General features: G+C 37.8%; 2 protein-coding genes across 5 annotated transcripts in view; one reads left to right on the forward strand and one right to left on the reverse strand.

Moving 5' to 3' along the window:
* AK9 (adenylate kinase 9) overlaps nucleotides 1-18,660 on the reverse strand; it is a 55,755-nt gene extending 37,095 nt beyond the window's left edge. For 3 of the 4 annotated variants that reach the window (XM_027633069.1, XM_027633054.1, XM_027633075.1), the window contains exons 1-10: nucleotides 18,593-18,660; nucleotides 17,404-17,533; nucleotides 14,898-14,961; nucleotides 11,676-11,728; nucleotides 11,496-11,592; nucleotides 7,344-7,456; nucleotides 5,482-5,670; nucleotides 4,669-4,794; nucleotides 2,433-2,507; nucleotides 924-1,028 (exon numbers count right to left, since the gene is read on the reverse strand). In XM_027633069.1, the coding sequence (XP_027488870.1) occupies nucleotides 924-1,028; nucleotides 2,433-2,507; nucleotides 4,669-4,794; nucleotides 5,482-5,670; nucleotides 7,344-7,456; nucleotides 11,496-11,592; nucleotides 11,676-11,728; nucleotides 14,898-14,961; nucleotides 17,404-17,520 (939 nt within the window). In that variant the 5' untranslated portion in view covers nucleotides 17,521-17,533; nucleotides 18,593-18,660. Of the gene's footprint in view, nucleotides 1-923; nucleotides 1,029-2,432; nucleotides 2,508-4,668; nucleotides 4,795-5,481; nucleotides 5,671-7,343; nucleotides 7,457-11,495; nucleotides 11,593-11,675; nucleotides 11,729-14,897; nucleotides 14,962-17,403; nucleotides 17,534-18,461; nucleotides 18,557-18,592 lie in introns of those variants that run through there. The other variant, XM_027633061.1, reaches the window with a different exon arrangement.
* Nucleotides 18,661-19,165: 505 nt separating this feature from the next.
* Nucleotides 19,166-23,603, forward strand: part of FIG4 (FIG4 phosphoinositide 5-phosphatase) — a 60,372-nt gene continuing 55,934 nt past the window's right edge. Inside the window, exon 1 of the mRNA XM_027633863.1 lies at nucleotides 19,166-19,300. Coding sequence (XP_027489664.1) covers nucleotides 19,235-19,300 — 66 coding nt within the window. The 5' untranslated portion in view covers nucleotides 19,166-19,234. The remainder of the gene's footprint in view (nucleotides 19,301-23,603) is intronic.

Genomic DNA, 23,603 nt, shown 5'->3' on the forward strand with positions numbered 1-23,603 from the left:
AACAAAAGTATGGACTGACTTCTGCATATGAACAGCTGGAGGACATGGAGCTAAAAGGCTGCAGATGCAACATGAAGGGAAGCAATTCTGTATATAATGTCTAGCTAAGATGAAGAACTCCTTGCCCCAAATACTGTGGTTACTAAAAGCTTACACACAAACTAAAACACACACACAAACCAACTAAATAATAAATACAGATGACCTGTCTTTCACTTGTGAATTTGTCAGCAATGGAGAAAACAGAAAAGTGAAGGGAGGGATGTTTCTCTGAAAATGTGTGGTGGAGTCTCCCAGTTACAGTATGGTTCATATATTCAAAGTTTAGTTAAGAAGCAGGAAAGATGAGTGCAACTAAATACAGGCGAAGACATTCATACAGAGATTTCTGGTTTTCAGTTTTATTTGGAAGGGACACAAAGTATAATTGTCATGATTTAGCAAAATTCAGCACTAACTTGCCATGTTTCTAATTAATTACAGGAAATAGAATGAGTGTGATTTCAATTAGGCAGAATGTTGCTGGATTTCTATTAGCACATTGTTTCGCATTCAGGAAAAGAGTAAAGACTGAGCTAAGTGTCAGTTGCTGAGATTGTTATCCTTTGGCTAAAGTTTCTTTATTTTCTTGGAAGGAATTAATTCTTCATTGCTAAAACAATAATTTTGTTCAAAATTTTATTATAATAATCTCAACCTTTTTTTTGTAATGACAGACTTTTTTATTTTCATACTTTTAAAGTGGATTTCAGTCCCAGATTTATCTTAAATTCTCATTTCTGAAAAATCAAGGTTTAAAAAAATGCCCTTATTGTACAGTAAAACAAACTAGCTCCTGTGAAGCAAAGATGTTACAATATAAGCTTATACTGAAAAAAAATCTAGTTATTACAGTCAATCACAGTTCAGAAAAGCCCACCTACGTTTTTCTTTCCCCCCAGCGTTTCTTCTTCTTCTTGTTCACTTCGTAGTCGAATTATAGGAGCTGCATTTCGAACATCCATAGACTGAAGTTGAATTACCACTGACTGAAGAGAAAATACCAACTCAGTACCAATCAAAACTGCTTTTATCCTCTGAAAGAGTCCCCAAACCATATTTAAAATTGTAACTTATTATTTATATAACAGTTAAATATATACTGAGGCCCAGTTTATAGTTTTAACAAGCTATTTTGTAGATACAGGCAGTGCAAAATGCCAAATCACAGTCTTTATATCTCCTCATTATGCTGTGAATCTCAAGCCTCCTAAAGGAATAGGCTGCAAAGGATCAAATCAGTGGAACTACTCAGATGAGCTCCAATCCGAAAAAGAGGCAAGTCTCTTTAGGAAATCAGATTATGCACATTCAGAAGTAATACAACTTTGGGTAGTTTATTTTAAAAGATATTTAAACCAGATGTCTACCAATGAGAATCAGATGATATTAGGTTTAAATGAAGTATTTCCTGAATGTAATCTTGCCTGAATATAAGTGTTCTTGAAATGAAAAAGCCAATTCTGTCATGTTTGGAATAGTTGCATAATAGGTCTTTGTTTCTTTCTGTTTCATAATAGGCCCTTACTTGTAGGTAAAATGGCTGGAATCATTACATAACTTGATTGCGTTTGCTATAAATTTTGTGTTGTAATGTTCACAAAGAGATCATAAATGAGGAAATTGTATGTTCCAACCCTGCAAGATAACTGGGTTTTTTTGTCCATAGGACCAGTCTTGGTAGTGAAGTTCAGCATAAATTGAAGTAGTACTTACAGAATTATAATTGATACAATCTGTTTCAAACAATGGAGGAGAAAATGCAGGAGCAGCTCACTTTTTACATTGTCAAAGACGATCTCCTACTTAATTTTCAACCCCATACTTAAGGTTCTGATTTGACGCAACTCTTAGTTCTGAGGCAGAGGATAAGATTATTTATTTGCAAGACTTACCACTGTAGGTTTTTGAATAGGGAGAATGAGTTGCTATGTTATAAGCTAAAAATATAGACACAAGCACTCAGCAGAACTGTTACAAGAATGAAGTGTCTTCTATTACATTGCAAAACAATACCAAAATTCATAAAAATTCTGTTATTATTTTAGACACAAACACAAAATAGGCCAGTTCTGTAGATATATAGTACTGAAAATGTTTTAATTTCTCATTATATTTTACACTAATACACGTCAGAAAAAGAGCTAAACCAGATGGACATAATACAAAAGTGTCTGTAGCCTTCCTGAAAATATTCTCATGTAACATATACATAAATCTGAAGGCAGTGCAGTGAATCTTAGAGCAATGAAAGCAAGTATTTCAAAGGTCATGTTTTCTAATAGTAAATTAATAAGTTTTAAACAACTTAAAATTCTGCTGACAGGAAAACAATCCACAGAACTGAGAAATTATTTTCTAGTGGAGGTTAACTTGGTGCATAGTTCACTTACCTCAAAGAGATCATCTGGTTGCTGATTTCCATCCACTTCAATAAGAGATTGACAATTCTGTTCAGCCATAAATTCCTGTTTAAGAACAAAGACATACTCATCAATTGAGTATTGTTAACCACATAATGACAGTTAATGAAGTTAATTCTGTGCCTATACATATCTATGGACGGACTCCTGTGGACTTCAACAAAATCAAGATTTATTGTACTGATGGCTTATAAAATCTTCTGGAGAGAAACTTTTATTTGGTGACAGATAAACATAAAAAGAGTTCCAAAACTGGAGTTAAAATGGGTTCAGAAAAAAGCTCAGATATCTTAGCTCTAATGCAAAAGAGCTAAAAATTATCAAGATACAGTAACATTTTGTGTATGAGTCCAACTTCTAATTGTCTAACTACCTTAATTCTTTTCTGGAAAATAATTACAATGTGAATAACACATTTCCTGGAAATACCAGCCATGAGACCAATGTTTTCATTTTGGTCCTGACTCCCAATTTCTTTAAAATTTGAACAATATATTTGATTTTTCTTATTTTCAATTTTCCCATTAGTAAGTAAAGCATTAGACTAAAACAAACCTCCCACGTCCATTGTTAATGCCTCTCTCTGAGGACTGAGAATACTCAGTCCATTCCTGACATATGTTGGTCTGACCTCAGCCCTGAAAAAGCTTAGTGAAGCTGACTTGACAACTTCGTAGATAATCTGTTCCAGTTCTTCACTACATTTATGGTCACAGTTCATTTCCTGGCATCTAGTCTGTCTTCTATACAATAAATTAAATTATCTATCCTATCTTTAGTAAAAATAGATGATAACTAATTACTTCTTTCTAATACTCTTCTACAAAGAAGATAATAGTTTGCATTTCTCTAATATACAATGCTCTTATGGTCTTATTCGTACATCCATAATATTTGCATTAATACAATAACATCTAATTTATTAACTCAGTTTTGACTAACTAAACCCCCACAGATTGCAGATTGTCTGCAGTACTGAGGTCTAGCCAATTATTTCACGTTAATTGTTCATTAGGTTTCCTTCCTCACTGTAGTATTTCACATTTATTTCTAGCCAATTTCATCCTAACAATTCATCAAGCAACCAAAGTGTGTTCTCCAAAGTTCATTCAACCTATCCCAGCTCAGTGCCAACTGCGCATCCTAAAAGCTTTTATTTCCAGTTTATCATCTCAACCTCAAAATAACAAAACCCTATGTTCTTTTAATGTATTAGTGGACCACTAAATATCTTCACTAACACATTCACCACTAGCGAAGCCTAAGTTAGACCGACCAACTAGTGGAATGTGTTGAACCTGTTGAAGTTTGGTATACATCCTATGGCAATTTATTCTAAACAACTTTCCATTAGTTTGATCACGAGAAATCCATGTGAGACTGTGCAATGATTAAAGATATCACATCTTTTGTTTTCCCCTTCACAGCAGTAACAAGTTTGTTACTCTAGCGACGGAGGTTATACCAGTTTTACACAATTTTATCTATAGGATTAAATAATCCGGAGGGAAATCAAAGGGCATAATCAGTAATTGTCAAGTGGGCATCAAACATGAGGACTTTCCAGTTGCTTATACCAGGAGGTAGGGAAAAAAAAAATAAAAGAACAAATTATTGCTTTGGACCTGTTCTGGTTTGTTTTTTTTAATTGAAAAAAAAAAAAAGAGACACATAGTACATCCACCTTCCTGAACACAACAGGGAAAGGAAAAAACAATGTCATAGCTACAGAAATGAAAGAGGCAACAAAGCAAACTGATGGGATAATTACTGTCTATATGGATCTGCAGACAATGAAGCAGGGTGAGGAAGGGAATCTACTGGAGTAGGAGGCAATGGATGTAAAGGGCAGATTACTTATGGGATTGCATTCTGGAATGGACTCTAGTAATTGTGATGAAACACTGGAGTCTTCAAATTCTTCACCTACTAGACTGAGAAAGCGTCTGTGGTGGTAGGTATGGTTTCCCTTTTAAAACTCAACTTTTAAAACTCAAACTTGATCTTGATCCCAGAGTGCAAACCTCACTGACAGACGACAACTTTGTATCATTGATTTCAGAATGCATTCCAGAATCTGGGGATATGTTGTAGCATGACCCCCTCCATACAACAAATCTCAAACTAAAAAACCCAATTAAAACAGTGCAAGATATTTTTAGAAATCTTCTGTTATGCATGATCATATTACTTTGTTTTTTCTTACTTCTAGAGGATGAAGCATTATATCCTTATATGTTCCAACTCTTTTCTCTGCATTTTCAAGAATATCTTCAGGTCTCTGCACTAATTGCTGAAAAGATTCTGCTTTCTTATGTAGATCTTCTGCAGTCTGCAGAACAAAATTTAAAGATACAGAAATAATATATTGAAATAATTTTTGTCTTCACTCAAAGGTAAATAAAGTAGCTTTGCAGAGTATTGCAATGAGTATCAGTCCAGTGATTGCTGACCATGATCCTTCCCTGATGATGTATAGTTACCACAAATGGAAAGGAATGTGCCTAGACCTTGCATTGATATGTCTCTGGCCACTGTTATTCAACCTGAATTCAACCTGAATTCAAAATTAATACCATCATGAAAAACAAAATTCATTCGTAGTAATGTAATACCAAAAGCAGAAAATGAGCTAGTGCCCTGCAAATACCAGTAAAACTTGCTACAATAAACAAAATTTAAGAACTCTTTTATTTGCCTAGATCAAAAACAGGCAATGGAGAGTCACCCTTTTCCTCCTGATGCACTCTCTTAACTTATGGCAAGGAACAGTTCAGTGACTTCTGTGTTAAAGACTGAATCCAGGTTAAGCTATACAATCATCAGCACTTGCTGTCATTTAAACCTACCATTTAAGTATTATCCCACATCTCTTAAAGCAGAACAGAAACGGAATTAAGATTAAAGTTGAGCAAAATTAATTCATAATGTAGTGTAGTGATATTTTAGAGTATCAGAATTTGTTCTGCTTTGTCTAAATTATAATACTTTGCATTGTTTAGAAATTAGCAATATTTACCTCTTCTTCCTCTCCTTTTTCTTCTTCCTCTTCCTGCTCCTCTTCTTCATCCTTTTCTTCATGCTGATTTTTCTCTTTCTTATGCTTCTCAGTAACTTTAGGATCCCACTGGCTCCTCTGATATACCTGCCCTGAATCAGGGTGTTGCCTTTGTCCTGATATTCTTTGGCATAAGTCATAGTCTGGACACTAGCAAGGAATAAGTAAAAAGAAATCATGTGTTTATTGTCCTGCTATAACATCTTTTTCTCGGAGAGACAAAATTTTTCTAAATTGGTCTACTAATAACAGTATTTTATTATTCCCAGAGTTATCTAGAATCTCCATTCTTCTGTTCCTTTTAATCTAATGAAAATAGTTACATTTCTGACATATCTGTGAAAGCAGCTTGAATAAACTGAAATCAAAGGCAAAATTATTCATTCAACTTTGGGACAAGGATTTTTAATGCACATTTCATCTCAGTCTTTTTCCCAGAGGAGATGATGATGATGTTACTACAAGAAGTCAAGAATTACATTTTTCTTTCCAGTGTAGTTAGTATATCCATTTGTACTGTTGCATATGAAACTATACAGCACATATTCTCAAGAACTGGGATTTCTCACTACCTGGTATTAAAACAAAGATTGACTTCCTGAAAAAAATCAAGTCTGCCTGAAAAGCAGCACAAAAATACGTTTCTCTAATATTTTAAGATCTTTCCACGACCATAGGAAAAAGGTTTGAAGTAGGCATTCACAAATTTTTACTGTGCATATTCAAGCAAATTAAGTCTTAACAGTACAGGATTAAAACAAACATGCAGTTAAATCTGCAAAGTCATAGAACAGATCCATACCCTGAAGCTTAGCATCTGAAAAAACACATAGATATGACAACCAGAATCAAAATCCCAATGAGAATGGAGCACAAGACCAGAGGCTGACTATTCAAAGCTACCTCAGCAGCTCATTCTGCACATTCAAAGTAAAAGAGAGAAATAATCTAGTTGATAATAAATATAACATTACAAGAAGGGTCTGAAACTTTGTTCATGACTATACAGTTATTTTATCTGCACGGAATCTGGCAGTTTGGTGTGGGCCAGCTAGTATCCTCCCCAGTGAATAGCTGGGCACAATCTGGAGAACGGCACAGGCCTAGGGCCTTTCCCAGTGGGCAATTTGGGCATGGCCATCCCATTCTGACTAATAAGACAGGTTAGTGATGTTTGGCCAAAGCAGTCAGCCTGATGTCTGAAAAGTCCCTGTTGCCTTGTTTTTTTACTAATATGGAAGTAGAAAGCAAGACCATTCTTTTAGGTTAAAATGAGAAAGTCCTCTTAATCCTACACTTCCAACGATTTATGGTTCTTTGGTTATATCAGAGTCACTTCTGTAAAATATCTGGTATATCTCACTACAAATTGAGATTTGTAAACAAGATGAATGAATAATGAATAAGAAGCAGTTTCACAATTAGTGAGTGAAAAATAAAACAATTTGCTTTCTAACTTCCATATGTGGGAAAATTTTTCCTGCAATATGTGGATGGCGGATGTACATTTATCCAAAATCCCATAATAATCATGTTACTCAGAATTTCCTTTTCTTGAAAACCTCTATCTTCTAATCGGTAGAGGTGCAAAGACTGTAACTGCTGCTGAAGTTTTAGGAAATGTTCATTATTTTACTTGAGCAATGCTTATAATGGAATAAAATAGTGAAATTCCATTCCAATATAAAAGAGAACAATTTATCGCTCCTCAATAAATACTATACTCAAGTGCACAGAGGAAAATATGATCTTTTGGCATACGCAGCATATGAGTCTACTAATAATTAAGAAAATTATTAGCAAGTTAATGAAGATGACATTACCTTAATGTTAATCAGGAAATCCGGTTTTAATTTTAGATTCTTTATTTTCTCTATTTGCTGTGAAACAGTCATGTATTCCTCCGAGAGAGAAGGAAATCCACTGAGAACATAACCTGACAAATACATTTTATGAAACACATTTTCTAGAAGCTTATGTCAAATATAGGGCTAGTTTTACTTGTCTTTAAACAATACATTTAGTGGCACAATTTTAAACCATGTATATGATATAACACTACTAAAAAAAATTGTGCACCCATGTCTACTTCCGATGAAATACAGAAAAGTGTGTTGTTCTCAACTTTATATAGAGTACTCCCAAAATTTGTTAACTCAAGAATTATGAGGATGTTAAAGATCATACTCAGACCACCTGCTTTATACAACCTTGGAAGGTCTTTGCTTCTATGGACAAGGAAGGGAGTCTGAACCACACTCCTGCCTCTCAAAAGGACGCGCTATGCACACAGTATGCAGGCAGAGGCACCCAGCTTGGGAAGCATCTGTTCACTCGGGATTCACAATGCTGAGTCCTGTTTGGCAAGCAGACGTTGGCTATATATGACAAGCATAGTGGTAATAGTACTTTTTTTCCTAGTATTATTACAGTGCTCAGCCCCACAGATGAAATCGTGGCTTCAAGTTCCCAGGATAGTACTGTAACTACTAACGGCTGCATCTGGTGCAGCAAGAACTACTGTTACAGCAAGAAAATCAATATTTATAAGGCCAGAAGGAGAGACTAAAAAGAATTGGGTGGATTTTTTTTAGCCAAATAATGATAATATTCCCTTAGAGAGGTGGCGCATGCTTAGAATTTTATGTGCTAACATTTAAATGCAAGTCTGGGCAGCACAAAAACATAGCAGTCTTTGCAAGACATATTAGGAGTGAAGACTTCTCCTTCTTTGGGGAGCTACTATCCATAGATGCAAAATTTATAGAAGAGGATAAGCAAGAGAGAGCATAATATATAGTCATTCCTCTAGGAAATTAAAATCCTGGATTCTAAGTTGTCGATACCTTTAGAGAATTCTAACTGGTAGGTGTGAAGAGTCTGCACAGTCTCTGCTTACCAACACATCCCAGACAACAATAGCTGATGTGATGAGAATGGGAGTGTAACATGGGAAACTGTTTGTTCTCTGACAGAGTGTTTGCCCACAAACCAATAATGTGGGGAGACTAACAATGATGAGGTATAGCTATGGCAACCATCAACCAGATCAGATAGCAACCAGGGGATTACCAAGAAACTTTTGAGGGGATAAGGAGCCACCTTGAAGAGAAGCATTAAAATTTGTGGTCAGTGGAAGAGATCTTAGAGCAAGGCAAAAGAACAGGAGCCTAACCAGGTTTGATGTGCCAGCACCACAGCCTTCTGGTTAGGGTCTGGCAGAACAGCCTCCTTCTTGGATGCTCTGAGTAATCTGCATTTCAACTACTGGACTGACAGAACAAGGTTAAATACACAGTGACCCACACCCCCAGTGTGTGTATGTGAGCTCACGGGGAACTTTCTCACTGGTGTACGGCTTAGGAGACTGCAGGAAATGGCACACAAAGATGTGCCTGCATTTCCAACAGAAAGCATGCTTAAATAGGTGAACATGTACTCTCAGAAAAGGGAATGTGTGCTTCTAACTTCTACACATCTTTGAGAGAGGGCTTGTGTGCATAACCATGCCAGTTTGAGTATACTCCCTGGAATCAGTTTTATGAGGATGTTCAAAAATTTGTAAGTGTTCATTATATATGGCAAGTGCCTAGTGCTGTGGCTTGTCTGTTTTGTGGTTGATATTGAATCTTTTCACTGATCACCAGTTTGCTGATTGTCAGTTAATAAATCAATAAACAACTTTGCTTCTGGTTTGATTTAGAGTATGCTAATAGAGTAGTTCCCTCCTGTGATAATGACACAGATTTTTCCTTTGCAAATATTATTTAGGTTAACCTGATATGAACTTCTGGTTTTCTTCCTCTCTTGAAAAAAAAAAAGAAAGAAAAGAGGAAGTGTATCAATTACACAGAGGTTATAATTCTGTATTTTCTTTTCTACAATGCCCTAAAATAAAAGTTTGCTTGTTATTGTACAGTGTCTATGTTATTTTAATAAGAGACACTGTTTGTTTCAAGAAGTAGCTTACAAGATCCATATCTCACCTACTTTGGAAGTAAAGAAAAAAATCTGGTTTTCGCATCTTACAATTTTTAAATATTATAATTTGCATTAGCACTTGTGGATACCTCTGGCACATCAGTCTCCAACATGATATGTTTATTATTTAAGACAGAAGAGTATAACTTGAAAGAATACCTTATTGTGTGTACTGTTTAAAAACTTGTATTTTTCAAACATTAAAAGTAAAAAACTCAGCCTCTCATAAAACAGTTTCTTAAATCTTTAATGAATAATTAACAGAGAATTGACTGATTAGTTCCTGCTGAAAGCTTAAGCTTCCCAAGGATTATACTAAGATAGTAATTGATCAAACAAAAAGTTATTAGAACTAGAAAATATTTAACAAAACTGGTTTTGGAGATCAGTTCTAGTTGGTAGGAAAAATAGTGAAAATGTTGGCTGTTCTATTCCTTGCTACTTTGGGGTATCTGTAATACAGAAAATGTCCTGGCTACAAGAATGAAACTTTTATCAACTTTACAGTCTCTAGGATCTCTGTGTCCTCTGGCATCTTCAGGCAGACTCAAAAAGGGGAACTCCAATAACAGAAATACCTCTTTATGCCTTTATTAAAGTCCTAACATATGGATTAAGAGACTGGCTTTTCTGCTGATACCTCTTCCAGCAAATTTTCTGTCCACATCATACCTTTTTTTTTTTTTCATTTATTCCCTATTTCTCTGTCTTTTTTTATACTGTTTTAAAAGCCTGGCTTCATCAGTTAAGGCTGCATATTTTGCAAAACTGTTGGGTCTTGGACTAGAGAAGAAAAAAAAAACCCATTGCAACTGAAAGCTCAAAAAGCATGCTAGTTTTCAGAGTAGAAGAAACTTAAAATTTTCTTGCCATTACATCTGTCTCTCTCCTATAATGGAAATTTCAAATAAAAGTCAGAATGAGGAAAAAACCTACATTTCCTTTTTACTTTCTTTTCATTTAGCAGTGTATTTGTTTTTTCTTCAGGAAAGCAGGTTCAGACTAGCAAGATCTGCAGCACTAGTCTTGACAGCCTCAATTAACATAATCTTTCTGCAAATAGAAGAATTATTACTACTACCAATACTATTCTCATCTCACTCTCTGTGACAAAACAGAAACGGAACAAACAATGTTCTAAGAAAAAAAAAGACCATAATACTTTGCACTTTCAATAATATGATTTCCTTCTTTTTAATTTTTTAAAATGTTTGAAATTTTTTTGATGATGGGTTTTTGTTGTGTTGTTGTTATAGAAGTATTTTTTAAAAAAGCTGTATTTTAAATAGTTAAAGTCCTCTAACCAGATAATATTGTCAAGTGAGAGTCATAGCAACACTTAAAATTTGGGGCAAAATAATTTTCTCAAAATTAACACAACATAGGACTGGTATGACACTTTCTGATCTCCCATATTGGTAAATTAATCCCTAAACACACTCATTTTATTGATATTTCACAAACTGAAGAGCACGATAAAAGGTGTTACCATCTAATACAAAATAAATCATATTTGAGCACCAATGGATATAAAGTGTGGAAAGAGGGGAAGCCTGATGAGGAGTGGCTGAGGTCCCTTGGTTTGGTCAGTCTGGAGGAGATTGAGGGGAGATCTCTTTGCAGTCTACAACTTCCTCAAGGGAAGAGGAAGGGCAGGCACTGATCTCTTCTCTGTGGTGACGTGTGACAGGACCTGAGGGAATGGCCTGACGTTGTGCCAGGGGAGGTTTAGGTTGGATATTAGAAAAAGGTTCTTCACCTAGAGGGTGACTGGGTACCGGAAGAGGCTCCCCAGGCAAGGGGTCACAGCACCAAGCCTGACAGAGTTCAAGAAGCACCTGGACAATATTCTGACACAGATGGTATGGTTCCGTGCAGGACCAGGAACAGGACTCGATGATCCTGATGGGTCCCTTGCAACTCAGCATATTCTCTGATTCTATGAAAATTACAGCTAGCACATTCTAAGAAGTTTAAGCTACAAACATACTTACCAAAATGAGCAACTTCTGGTGACTCAAGCTTTTGCAGAACCATTTCAGTAACCAGTTCCTCAGAAATACTTTCACCTTTAAAAAGCAATTCCTGACACTAAGGTAAAATGCAAAACATAGTATTACACAATATGGATTTGTCAAGAATGTAAAAAACTCACTAGAAGGTTAGACTTTTACCTTAAGTCCATATTCTGTTTCTTCATGAATATTTATTTGAATTACTTCTGAAGCTGACAGAGCACATCAGAGAGAAGAAAATTAAAATAGTTAATAAAAAGTATTTTCTATACAGACAGGTATATGCAGATACATAAATACACACACATACACACACCAGAGTATGTATGTGTGTTCCAAGCCATCAGACTACTTTTGAATGAACACCCATTATAATTAGGGCCATTATTGTACTTTGTCCACCCAGAACTTGGAGCCTTCTGGCAAGGTTTGGGTAGGTGTTTCTCCCTACGATTTAACCCTGTATATACTACAGAAAAATGCACAACAGCAGTTTTGCAGGATTATTTTAACTACTGATTTATATTAAATCAGCATTATTCCTTTGTAATCCATAGATAAGTATTTCAGCTCAATCCCTTCCTAAATTTTAAAAGCAAGATGTAGCAGAACTGCTTAGAAACACAAAACCATCTACTTTAAAAAAGTCATTAAGAACCTATTTCTTACATAGTTTAATTATCTAAAATTAAATAAATACTAAATTTGACATTCATTAAATTCAAAGACCTGCCCTCTCTCTATGTGGACAGTGGCATCATAGCAGAACAATCCTGGAAGTCTTTCAAACTTCTGTACAAATTAAATAAGCAGACACTTTACAAAAGTTTTCAAGAATGACCCTTAAGGTTACATTTATATTACTAATAAACCAGGTCAGGGAAAGGTCCTGAAACCAGGTGGCTCATGCCTATACGGCCATAATCTTTCTTCTCAAACACAGTGGCTGTTTTCCAACTGTTCCTACTACTACTGATGACTGTTGCACATACCATCCTTCATACAGTGAATGGGTGCTTGGGAGAACAGCATTTGCCGCGGGCCAAAGCTGAGACAGGGAATGTACTAATAAATGATACAGATAACTGAAAATCAGCAATCTGTGTGCATCCTGGCCCTGTTTTATTTATGAGTATTGACCTATTCATTGGATAAATGGATAGAAAGATAGAAAGACTGTGAACACTTTTCCTATTTAATAATTCTCTATCTTGGTTTATTTTTAACACAACACAGGACAGATATTTTTTTGCAATGGAGCAAGTCCAGAAGTGGGCACCAATATGATTAGAAGTGTTGAATGTACTAGGAAGGCCAAAAGAACTGGCCTTGTTCAGCCTGAAGAAAAACAGACAAATCTTACTGTTGTCTAAAACTTACTGGGAGATCACAAACTCAGAACCACCGTCTTCACAGAAGTGCAATTAGGACAGGAGGCAACAGACATAAGAAGAACGTGAGAAATCTGAATGGGGTAATTAGGAAGCAATTCTTCATCATGAAAGTAGAGGACATAGAGTCTCCATCCTTGGAAATATTCCAGACTCAACTGAGCAACCCTCTCTAGTTGACTCTGCTTTGAGAGGAAGGTTGAGACTCAGTCATTTCTGGAGGTCCTTTCTGAACTCAATTATTCATGTTTATATATGTTGAATTTCTTCATTTCTTTCTTTTTTGATGCAGAAAGTGAAAAAAAACTTACTAGCTAAAGTTGAAGGAATATGTGTGTACACATATTGTGTGGGTACACTAACCAAAAGATTAAAAGAAATATCATGAGCAAAATTAGAAAAGAATAATTCTCTGAATCTACTAGAAATAAGGCTTAAAAATGCAGAAAGTGAGATTTAGATCAGTCATAAGAAAAACTTTTTAATGGCAAAGACTGTGTTACAGAGATAGACTGCCTAGAGATTCTAAAAACAAATCTGATGGACATTTGACAGTAATGGTTTAAATACTTTCAAACAGAGTGAATTGGCTTAAGTACATTCCTGAGGTGCCTTCTGATTTTGGTCTGATCTATGGTTTGGAACAGGTATTAATTTTTTGTTATACAATAATATGAATTTAAAATTCTATAGTTACATAAGTCCAAAAAGCACTTTATTAAAACTGAATTGTACCATGTTAGAGGTCCAAACCTTCAAAAGAAGATAAAGATGCTTCATTTGATAAAGAACTACATACTCATAGGAATATGAAGTGTTACCCTGTCCACTAGAGAGTTTTCATTAGAACAATAAAAAAATACCAGGGGGCAAATTTAAATGACAAAACTTAAGCATAAATGATATGTAAAGAATAAGTTCATAATCAGAACAACTTACACATATATACCATAACATCTGATTTATAATTTGGTGTTCCCAAAGAGGTACTCAAGAAATTGCTTCATAGTTAAGGTTATATTGTGTTTCTTTTACTTAAAAATATTGTATTACTCTTCAAACTGGTAGGACATATGTGGTGTAAAAGTTTTCTTTCTTTCATAAAACTTCAGTGAAAGAATCAAGATTTGTGAATTATAATGTCATAGATATAAAAATATTACCAGGGCTTTAAAAAAATTACATCTTTTTTAGCGTTTCTTTACTTACTGCTGACAAAATTAGGACCAAAAAAACCTCAAACAACTTCCAGAGATTTAATTCTTTTCTGTAGGAACTTTCTTTCTAAGATGCCTCAAAATGAAAAAGAAATCTCAAGCAATGTGTTTATAGGGAATAAGATAATGTTATACATAACAGGTTTTACTCTACAAATCTTCAAAAATCTTTGATGAGAGGGACTGTCAGAAATGTAGCTCAATAGCTTAAAAAATTAAATGACACCTTTTATTCTGGTAAATGCATGGTGGGAGAAATTAACTACACCTTCTGAAATAAGCCATTGGATATTTTTGGTTTAGAAATTTGAAAATGCCAGTTCCCATTACTTCCTTTACTACTTGTAGTGATATAAAAGCTATGCTTCTGTTTCCTGGAGGACATCCACCTTGCACTGAACACTTCACAAAAGAAAAGAAAAGAAAGATCCTTCTATTTTTTCATGGTCTGTATTGGAAAATGTCTGTGCTCCCTGGAATTGAATGAGTTGCTTCCATGTGAACAAGAAGGGTCACATGAATCACCTTACAGGATTGGGAATAGAATTTGATTACGATGAAAAAAAACCCCACAGTGATTTTCTAAGACTTTCAATAACTAAAAAGCCATTATCAGCAATTGTATTTCTGGTAAAATGGTTACTTGGTCCTTATCAGAAGCCTTTGCTGGAATCAGAAACATGCCTTATTGAGCTACAGGGAACAGCAAGGACACTCTAAACCAAAAGATATTGTGAAACAATTGCAATGTTCCAAATACAGTGTATGTTTACCTTCTATGAAAATGCAATTCCATCTCTGTGCTAGTTTTCTAGCTAACGTTTTCTTTCCAGAACCCTTGAAACAAAAAATACACTTTTAAAAGAAAAACAGGCTGAACAAAAAAAAAAAAAAAACCCGCAAACATATCACACAATAAAGAATATATTTTCATATGATAAAAACAACTACAAGCTGCCATTGGGATTAGGGCCTCTGAGTTATGCACTGGACAAACACAGAACACTCTTTTATTACCATCCTCTATTGTATACTGCCTAGCATTGCTAGTATACTGCTACTGCCCTTTGCAGTTAATTATCATCAAAGACTTTGGTTCTGAGTAACTCTATCTAAAACTCAGCTATGATTTGCCCACATATTCCTATGAGAAACCCTTTAGGACTGAAATTTATTATCTTCAGCCTCAAAGCCTATTAAGATGCAAACCCGTTCAAGCCTTTCTGAGTAGGATACATAGGGATAATATTCTTTATCTAAAACAACAAATGCTTAAAAACTGCCCTTGTTAGTCCACAAATTTGGTTTGATACCAACAAAATGTTTATTTTATCATTTATATGAGTCTTGAGGAACCAACACAATCAAGAAAAATGAAGCATCTAAGAGTACAGCTACCTGAATGGGATTTTTTGTAACTCACCATCTTCCACCCTCAGGATTGTGCCCCTTTTTTCCAAGGGGATTTACGAAGACCTGTTTTGACAGTTTGCTTACCCCAGATAAATTTTGTGATTAAAAAATAGTAAAAATCCACAAATAAATCACAATTCCCACTTAACAGTGTATCAGCAAACACTCCAGCTTCTCACACCTTAAACCTTACAGATGTGATGTAAGTATATATATTTGGTTTTGGTTTAATGGTACTATGTTTTTAACTTAAAAGATCTATCTTAAATAAGATAGGTGCTCTACACATCAGTCATATAAATAAAAAATGTTATCATAAAAATAGACTATTTAATTCCCTGTTTTCCTGGTAAGGACTGTACAGTTTTAACCCTTTGTTAAATTTGTATTAATGTAAAGCGTCTACTGAAAGCAATGATTGAGAATATGAGAATATTTTTGTATTGTTTTTCAATGAGCATTTTATGCTGGTTTAGTCTAAAAAATGTAAAGTTACCTTTTTCATGTGAGGTTAGAAATCTGATGTTTGTATAAAATTAGACAAGCTAGTCCAGTGTAGTTTTCTGCTGAGCTGAGTGCACTCTTTTAAGTGCATATAGCCATACGACATGTTATACAGCAAACTTGTACCAAAAAAAGAACTCCCTTCAGCAAATTAAGGCACTAATGCACCCCCACACAAAGTCTCCTACATTTGGTAAGAGAAAAATCTGAGAAGTTTAGGATTATAAAACATTGCATTTTCCTAAGTACGGGAGGCCACAAATTATTTGAGAAAAAGAGAGATCTTGAATTATAGTTGAAATGAAGTACAAACCTTATTGGATCCAATCTTGTTGGATTTCAGATGTTCCCAATACATGATATATAACTATGTCAGAATTTTAATATTAAGGTTAAGATACGTAATATCTCATTGCACATCTGTAAGTCGGTACATTAACCTTAAGGTTCTTTTATGGCTACTTATGTCTTTAATCCATCAAGTTTTTTAAAAGTTAGAATACTTAATAACATTATTCTGGTTTTGGCTGGGGTAGAGTTAATTTTTTTTTCACAGCAGCAAGTATGGGGCCACGTTTTGGATTTGTGCCAAAAAAAAGTGTTGTTAATACAGAGATGTTTTTGCTGCTGCTGAGCAGTGCTTACATGGAGACAAGGCATTTCTGCTTCTCATAATGCCACGCTGGTGAAGAGACTGGAGGTGCACAAGGAGTTGGGAGCAGACACAGCTGGGACAGCTGACCCCAACTGACCAAAGGGATACTATATGGCATCATGCTCAGCTTATAAAGCTGGGAAGAAGAAGGAAGGGGGGACATTCAGAGTGATGGTGTTTGTCTTCCTAAGTAACCGTTTCACATGATGGGGCCCTGCTCTCCTGGGGATGCCTGCCCATGGGAAGTGGTGAATTAATTCCTTCTTTGGCTTTGCTCACATGCGTGGCTTTTGCTTTATCTGTTAAACCGTCTTTATCTCAACCCATGAGTTTTCTCACTTTTACCCTTCTGATTCTCTGTCCCATCCCACTGGGGCTAGTGAGTGGCTGCGTGGGATTTGGTTGCTGGTTGGGGTTAAACCACCACAAAAATAAAAACCATCCAGTTGTCAATGTGAAAAGAAATTTTTCGAGCAACATGTAACTTTTAACACTTTTAATTGTACCTGATCGATCACTCAGGCCAAAAATTGGCCTCATTAAATGAGATCAGAATCTTTACCACACTCTGAAGGATTTCAAGAGTGGAAAAGGTGAAAAAGTAGGTGTTCGATCCTTTTGGCAGCATCGCTAAACTAATGTTTTGAAAGGAAAAGTAAAATTGTTAGCAAAATATCTGAAGAAAAAATTTCTATCAGACATCTTACTGGCTTTCCAAAGATAATTAAGCAAGTGGGCTTGGACAACAGAAAGGATTTTTCAGCCTCATCTTCATCAAAGATGTCTGTAAAGGGCTGAGCTTGTTTTTCCTCCTGCGAAGCCATGTATTATCTAAGACTGGGAGAAAAATACAGTAGTTACATATGTGTAAAATGACTTTCAAGTGGAACTGAATTACAAGGTAAATGGCTTTGTAAAAAAAAAACAACAAACCGTTATAAGAAGAAAAAGCATTTAGAGAATGTACACAATTGAGAACGTACCCATTACTAAGAGAAAAGTCACTTGTGAAAAAAAAGAGACTGTCGGAACTGCCCCGGATCCCCAGGGGCAGTTGATAACAACTTTTTCCTGACTCTCAAACTGCCTGTTGCTCTTTTTTAGTTGTTTCATTGCCTTGTCCTTCCTGCTCCAATCACCACACAGTCTCTCTGGTCCCTGAAATGTACCGTGGGCCCGCTAAGACCTTCGCTTTTGAGCTTCAGACACAGAAGGCCCCCGTCATGGTCAGTGGAACCACACGTAGGTACATGAATAAGGCTTTGCAGAATCAAATCACGGTTCATAGTCCACTCACTCACAAATCCCAGCTTTTCCAGGACTGCCAGAAGCTGCACATCCAGTGCTATGCAACAAATTAAAACCCAAACAAGCCTCTAATTAAGGTAAGTTGGAAGAAAATTTGGGTGGGCCTTTCACACAAACGGAGGCCAAAAATGTGAGAAGCTTGTTAAAGCTTGTTTGAAGAAGGCAAAAAAACCCTTTGACTTTCTTTAGAGGGCCACTTCAGTCTCACCCATGCAGCCCCAGTACAACCTCCATACAACCCAGTACAAGCCCACAAAACCCCCAGTCATTTTTAAATTAAATAACTGAATTTGAAAATTCTACTGAGAATCTGAAAAATCTGAAAAAAAAACCTGAAAAGAGTCTTGAAACGTCAAACTGAAACATTCAGGCACCTTCGCAATAAGTATTTTAATATATAAAAAAAAAAGGCCTCCACGTGCGAACCAACACCCGATTTCTCTCACAGGAAACGCACCGGCTGAGCTTTACCTGCCGTTCCCCGCAGTTTCGCCCCTTCCCAAACCTTCACAATTAAGGGTCAATTTCCAAATTCACAAAAACACCACAACCAAAGCAAAGAATTAAACCAACCAGCCAGACGCACACCGTCCCCACTCCCAGGACCATGTCCCGGTGGACGCCTCCCTGGGGTCGGATCGGAGGGGCACTTACGTCGCACGCGAGGGCTCCGGTACCTCCGCGCGCGCCCCGGTACCCGGGCAACTGCCGAGCCCCGCCCCCTGCACCTGGCCCCGCCCCCAGGGAGATGGAGCCCCGCCCTGTCAGGGAGGGTGAGACAGAGGCCCCGCCCCCTGACATTGGCCCCGCCCCTCAGAGGCGGGAGAGGCGGAGGCCCCGAGGGGGCTGCGGAGCTGTTCCTGGTGCTGACCGTGCTCCCCTCGCAGGGAGCGCGTCCCGGTGGGAGCAGCGGCTGCGGCTACGGCTGCGGCTGCCTCGCCCGCCCCGGTGCCGCTGCCAGGAGCCGCCGCTGCCGAGGAGCGGCGCGTGACGCTGCTCCGCCGACCCCTCCGGCAGTGGCGGCGGCGGCGCAGGCGCGCTCCCTCTCCGTCCCGTGGGTGCGCCGGCGCGGTGGCGCGCCGCCACTTCCGGGTTCTCCCGTTGCCGGAGGTGTGTCCCAGCTCACTCCCGGTGTGTCCCCCCCCGCTCTGGCGGGGACCCACCGCCTGTTCCTGGGCTGTCCCCGGGCAGCCCCCGCCGCTCCCGCCCCGGCCCTGCCTCGGGGCCGCCATGCCGGCGGCGGCCGCCCCCCTGATCAGCTCCGTGCAGAAGCTGGTGCTGTATGAGACCAGGGCTGTAAGTAGCGTCCGCCCCGCCGCCGCTCCCGGGGCTGGGAGTGTCCTGGCTTCCCTGGCGTGCTGGCTCGGCTCTGCCCGGGGCTGCTGCCTCGGCTGGGCTGTAGCTTGTCAAAAACTGCTCCTTGCCTTCCTTCCCTTTTGCTGAGGTTTGGTTCATTTTGGTCACATTCAAAACATCCTAATAACTTTAAAAAAAAAAAGAAAAAAAAAAAGAAAAGAAGTGTTTAAAGTTCTTGCCTTCACCGTGTCTGAGGCTCGTGACTTAAGCGATGGAAAGGCCCCTGACACGCAGGTCAGCGGAGGGCCCTGCGGTGCTGGGTGCTACCAGGGTGGCAGGGGAGGCTGGGCCCTGCTTGTTGTGTCGTGTGGCTGTGTCACACAGCCAGGCTCACAGTGCTCACTCGTGCCAGGTGGAGTCAAAACTGGGCACCTGAAGATGTCCAGAACTACAGATTTCCGATTTGAATTAAGACTTTAAGCAGGATGACTGAAGTGGTTACCACCCCCACTGATCTGTTTGCTGCTTCTGACAGATTTCAGTCCTCCTCACGTGAACGGCTGGTGAAACAGTTTCCAGAGTTTTCAGTCAAAGATTTTTAGCGTTCCTTATGTCCTGTTGTGGAAACTGTAAGGATGTGTTATTCACAGTACTTCTTTGCCATGGGCAAAATGGATTGGAGGCTTGAGTGGTTATTTCTGCTTTAGCCATGTGATGAGCAGCATGTGAGTCAGAATCCAATTTCTTGATGTAAATAGCCTAAGATAATACCACTGTGTTTATTACTTTAACTCCAAATCAAATTTCTTTGTGTAGTTTCCCTTGTTTCATAGTATGTTAGTTTTTTTAACTTGAGGTAGTTTTGGATGGGGTCAGGTACCATGGCTTTAAATGCAACAGTTAGCTCTATTTTAAGTTCAGATGTTATCTGTAGTGATAACAGAAAGATGTTTTGTACACTGAAGTCAGTGTTGCCGCCTGGAAACTTACCAAAATGGCATGGGTCTGATGAAGGGGATGCAGTTTGGTCTGCCTGAATAGTCTCAATATGAAGAAGAATCTGACTTCCAGCTTCTGTTCTGTCAGAAGTGGGTTTGTACTTTTGTGCTAAGTCCTCATTAAACAGCCTGTGAAACAGAGAAGGATTAAAGCATGCAGAGTTAACAGTATAAGTAAATAAAAATTAAGTTTACACTCCAGAAAATCTGTCCAGAATGTTACCTTTTTCCTATACCTAAAGGAGTTTTGATGGCTGTCTTATTCATCTTTCTCACTGTTGCTGGAAACAGCTGATTGTTGTTTTATTTTCAGCTAAATTATCACTGTATATGAGGAGGGCAATGGGGAAATGTGATTTCTGAATCAGGTCCTAAATTACTGAATTTGGTTGTTCTTGGCTCACAACTCATGCTGCCCCTCAGCTGAGTTTTGGCTTCTTGTGACTGGCATGCATGGATATCTGGCCTGCTCCTCTCTGAGCTGTAAAACTCAGTTCCTGAGAGACAACATGTTGTGTGCAGGGTCAATATTGTGCTTTAGAGTTCTGTCAGCTTGCTGCAATTCTTCAGGTGTCTCAGGCTGATCCTCTTGGTTCGGGAACCACAGTCTTTTACATCTGGCCAGTGGTAGCTGGCAGTACCTACCTGAATGGGTGGGTTTGCCCATGCTCTGTTCTGTTCAGAATTCAGTAAGGGTCAGATCCAGCAGCCCTGATCACTCCAGGAGGCAAACTGGTTTGTGGATGAACATGTGCCATTTGAAATGTCTCAGCTGAGCAAGGGTGTCTCAAAGCTGTTCCTTTAGTCACTTCTTGTGAGTGATGAAAATGGAATGTTTTCCCTGAGTGTGGTTATGTTCTTATTTAAAAAAATAAGAAGTGCGAATTAAAGCACATTGTGTTTTGATATTCAAATTCTAGTCCTTTTTTCAGAAGGAAAAATACAATAGGAATCATTTTGGTGTGATTATACGAAAAGAGTTGATGCACTTAATAAACTCATAGACTGAGGTATAATAGAAGGGACTTCTGGAGGTCATCTAGTCCAGCCCAGTGCACAAAGCAGCTTAAACAAGAGCATGTTGCTCAGGGCTGCGTGCAGCTGAGTTTTGAATACTTCCAAATACATAGATTTTACTGCCTTTGCAGACAACATGTTCTGAGCTTGATCACCCTTATTGTTTAGAAAAAAAGTGAGAAATTCCTTATATTAAATTGAAATTTTGCATGTTTCAAGTTGTAGCCATTGAACCTTGTTCCATCCACTTGAAAAAATTTGTCTCTGTTATCTACACCTTCCCATTACATAGATTTAGACAGTAGTAAGATGCTGCCAGAGCTTTCTGAAGGCTGAACAAACCCAGTTCTCTCAGTCTCTCCCAGTGCATCAAGTGCTCTGTCCTCCGAATCATCTAGGTAACTCTCTGCTGGACTCATTCACTATGCTGATGTCCATCTTGTGCTGGGGAGCCCAAAACTGGACTGCAGATTTGAATAGGTCACGGTTGCTGTTGCAGCTGATTCAGTGTCACATTGGGCTGCTGACAGAAGTTCCCACTTCTTCTCCCCGAGGTATCCCTCGTGTGGTGTCCTTTGCATGAAATCTCACAGTCGTGCAGTTGCCAGCTCTGATGGTCACTGGTATGGCAAAAGCATCACCCAGACATAAAAATCAATAGCTTTCTCCTGGTTTGGGTTACTCTTCTGATTTTCCTAAGGCCAAAGGCTTGCTAGATTGAACATATGGGATCCGGAGTTGTATCAGATACAGGGTAAACAGTGAAATTTACACTGGTCGTACGACTTATTTCTGTAAAACTCCTCTGTATTAAAGCAGGAAGAGATGAAATGGATGAGAAAGTGGAAAAAGTGAAAATGGTTTAGGGAGGTGTTTTTTAGTTTTTTTTTGTTTTGTTTTGGCTTTTTTTTTTAGTTAAAAATATAGTAGTATTAAGTCAAACAGGAGAGGCTCTGGTAGTGTTATTGGAGTCAAAAGTGAGACTGCTAGAGGTGTGGAGAACTGAATTCACAGTGTCAATTGAATCAACAGAGAGTGAAATTCTATATTTTCTGTTAATGTTTAAATTTAGGATACTTGCTAAAACCTACCTTTTAAACTGATGCTTTGGGTCAATAAATGCCATGGAGATGTTAACTGTATCTCCTGTGTGTCCTGGGAAATTGAAGGCTTGTTTAGAAGTAGTCAGAAAGATGAACCAAAGGTTGTATTCAGATCAATGTCATTAATTTTCATTTTATGCATATACTGATTGCTGAAAGGCACACCAGAGGGCACTAAAGATATTTCAGCACTATGACTAATAAGAGATGAAAGATGTTTTCCTCCCTTCTTCAGGAGAAGATGGAACTTTTGTGTATTCCCACAAATGAAGCCCACCTGAAAGCTGTAGGTTAGTTCATTGGAAATTATCATTTCCCTGAGGCAGTGTGACATTGAACTAGTCAATTTGTGTCATCTCTATAAAGGCATATCACTTGCCTATCTTTCAGGATATTATAAGGCTTAATTAATAATATTTTATTCTAATCAGGTTTTTCTACAGTCTCCATCTCCATAGTATTCAAATGACTTGCACAAGCTTATTAAGCAATGTGACCCGCATAAATACCTGTAGGTTTTTCTGCCCTTTTTTTTTCCCCAGGGAAAACTCTGTGCATTTGTTTTATTTTAAATTTAATTTATTCTAATAATAATAAGTGTAAACATTTTTATGGTAACAAAACCAAGGTTTGCTTATTTAATGCTGAAGTTAGTCTGTGATCAAATTGGAGAAACTGTAATGTAGAATATGACTTTACAGAAATAGCTGCAGAATTTTTACTGAATTAGGAAGTGAACTGATTTATATAGATGGTTATCTGGTACATTTAAAAAAAATTGGAAGTAGTGAATAGCTGGACAACCATTAGATATTATAACTTCTAGCTAGAAGTGGCTGCGAAATTTGTTCTCTCTGTAGCAGTTTCATTAGCAGAAAATGGCCCCTTTCAGCTGACTGTCCTATTCCCTGTGTCATGGCTTTCTAGGAATGGTAATTATGTAGTGGAGCAGAGGATGGAGTTTGCACAAGAAAAGGAGTTTTGTGAAAATCAGGAAAGCTCTATTTCTGTCTTAAATGTCTTGATATACTGACAGATATATGGCAATAAAATAGAGAAACTTAATCAACTGGTGAATGTGGGATCTGAGAGCATTTATGAGTAGGGCAGGTACTTGGTGGAATAGCAGTAATGAGAACACCACAAGTTTTGAAGAATGTGTGCCATTCAGGAAGAACAAAAATA

The sequence above is a fragment of the Corapipo altera genome, unplaced genomic scaffold, assembly GCF_003945725.1.
Source record: "Corapipo altera isolate COAL_440 unplaced genomic scaffold, ASM394572v1 2b, whole genome shotgun sequence".
In the NCBI taxonomy this organism is placed as follows: Eukaryota; Metazoa; Chordata; class Aves; order Passeriformes; family Pipridae; genus Corapipo; species Corapipo altera.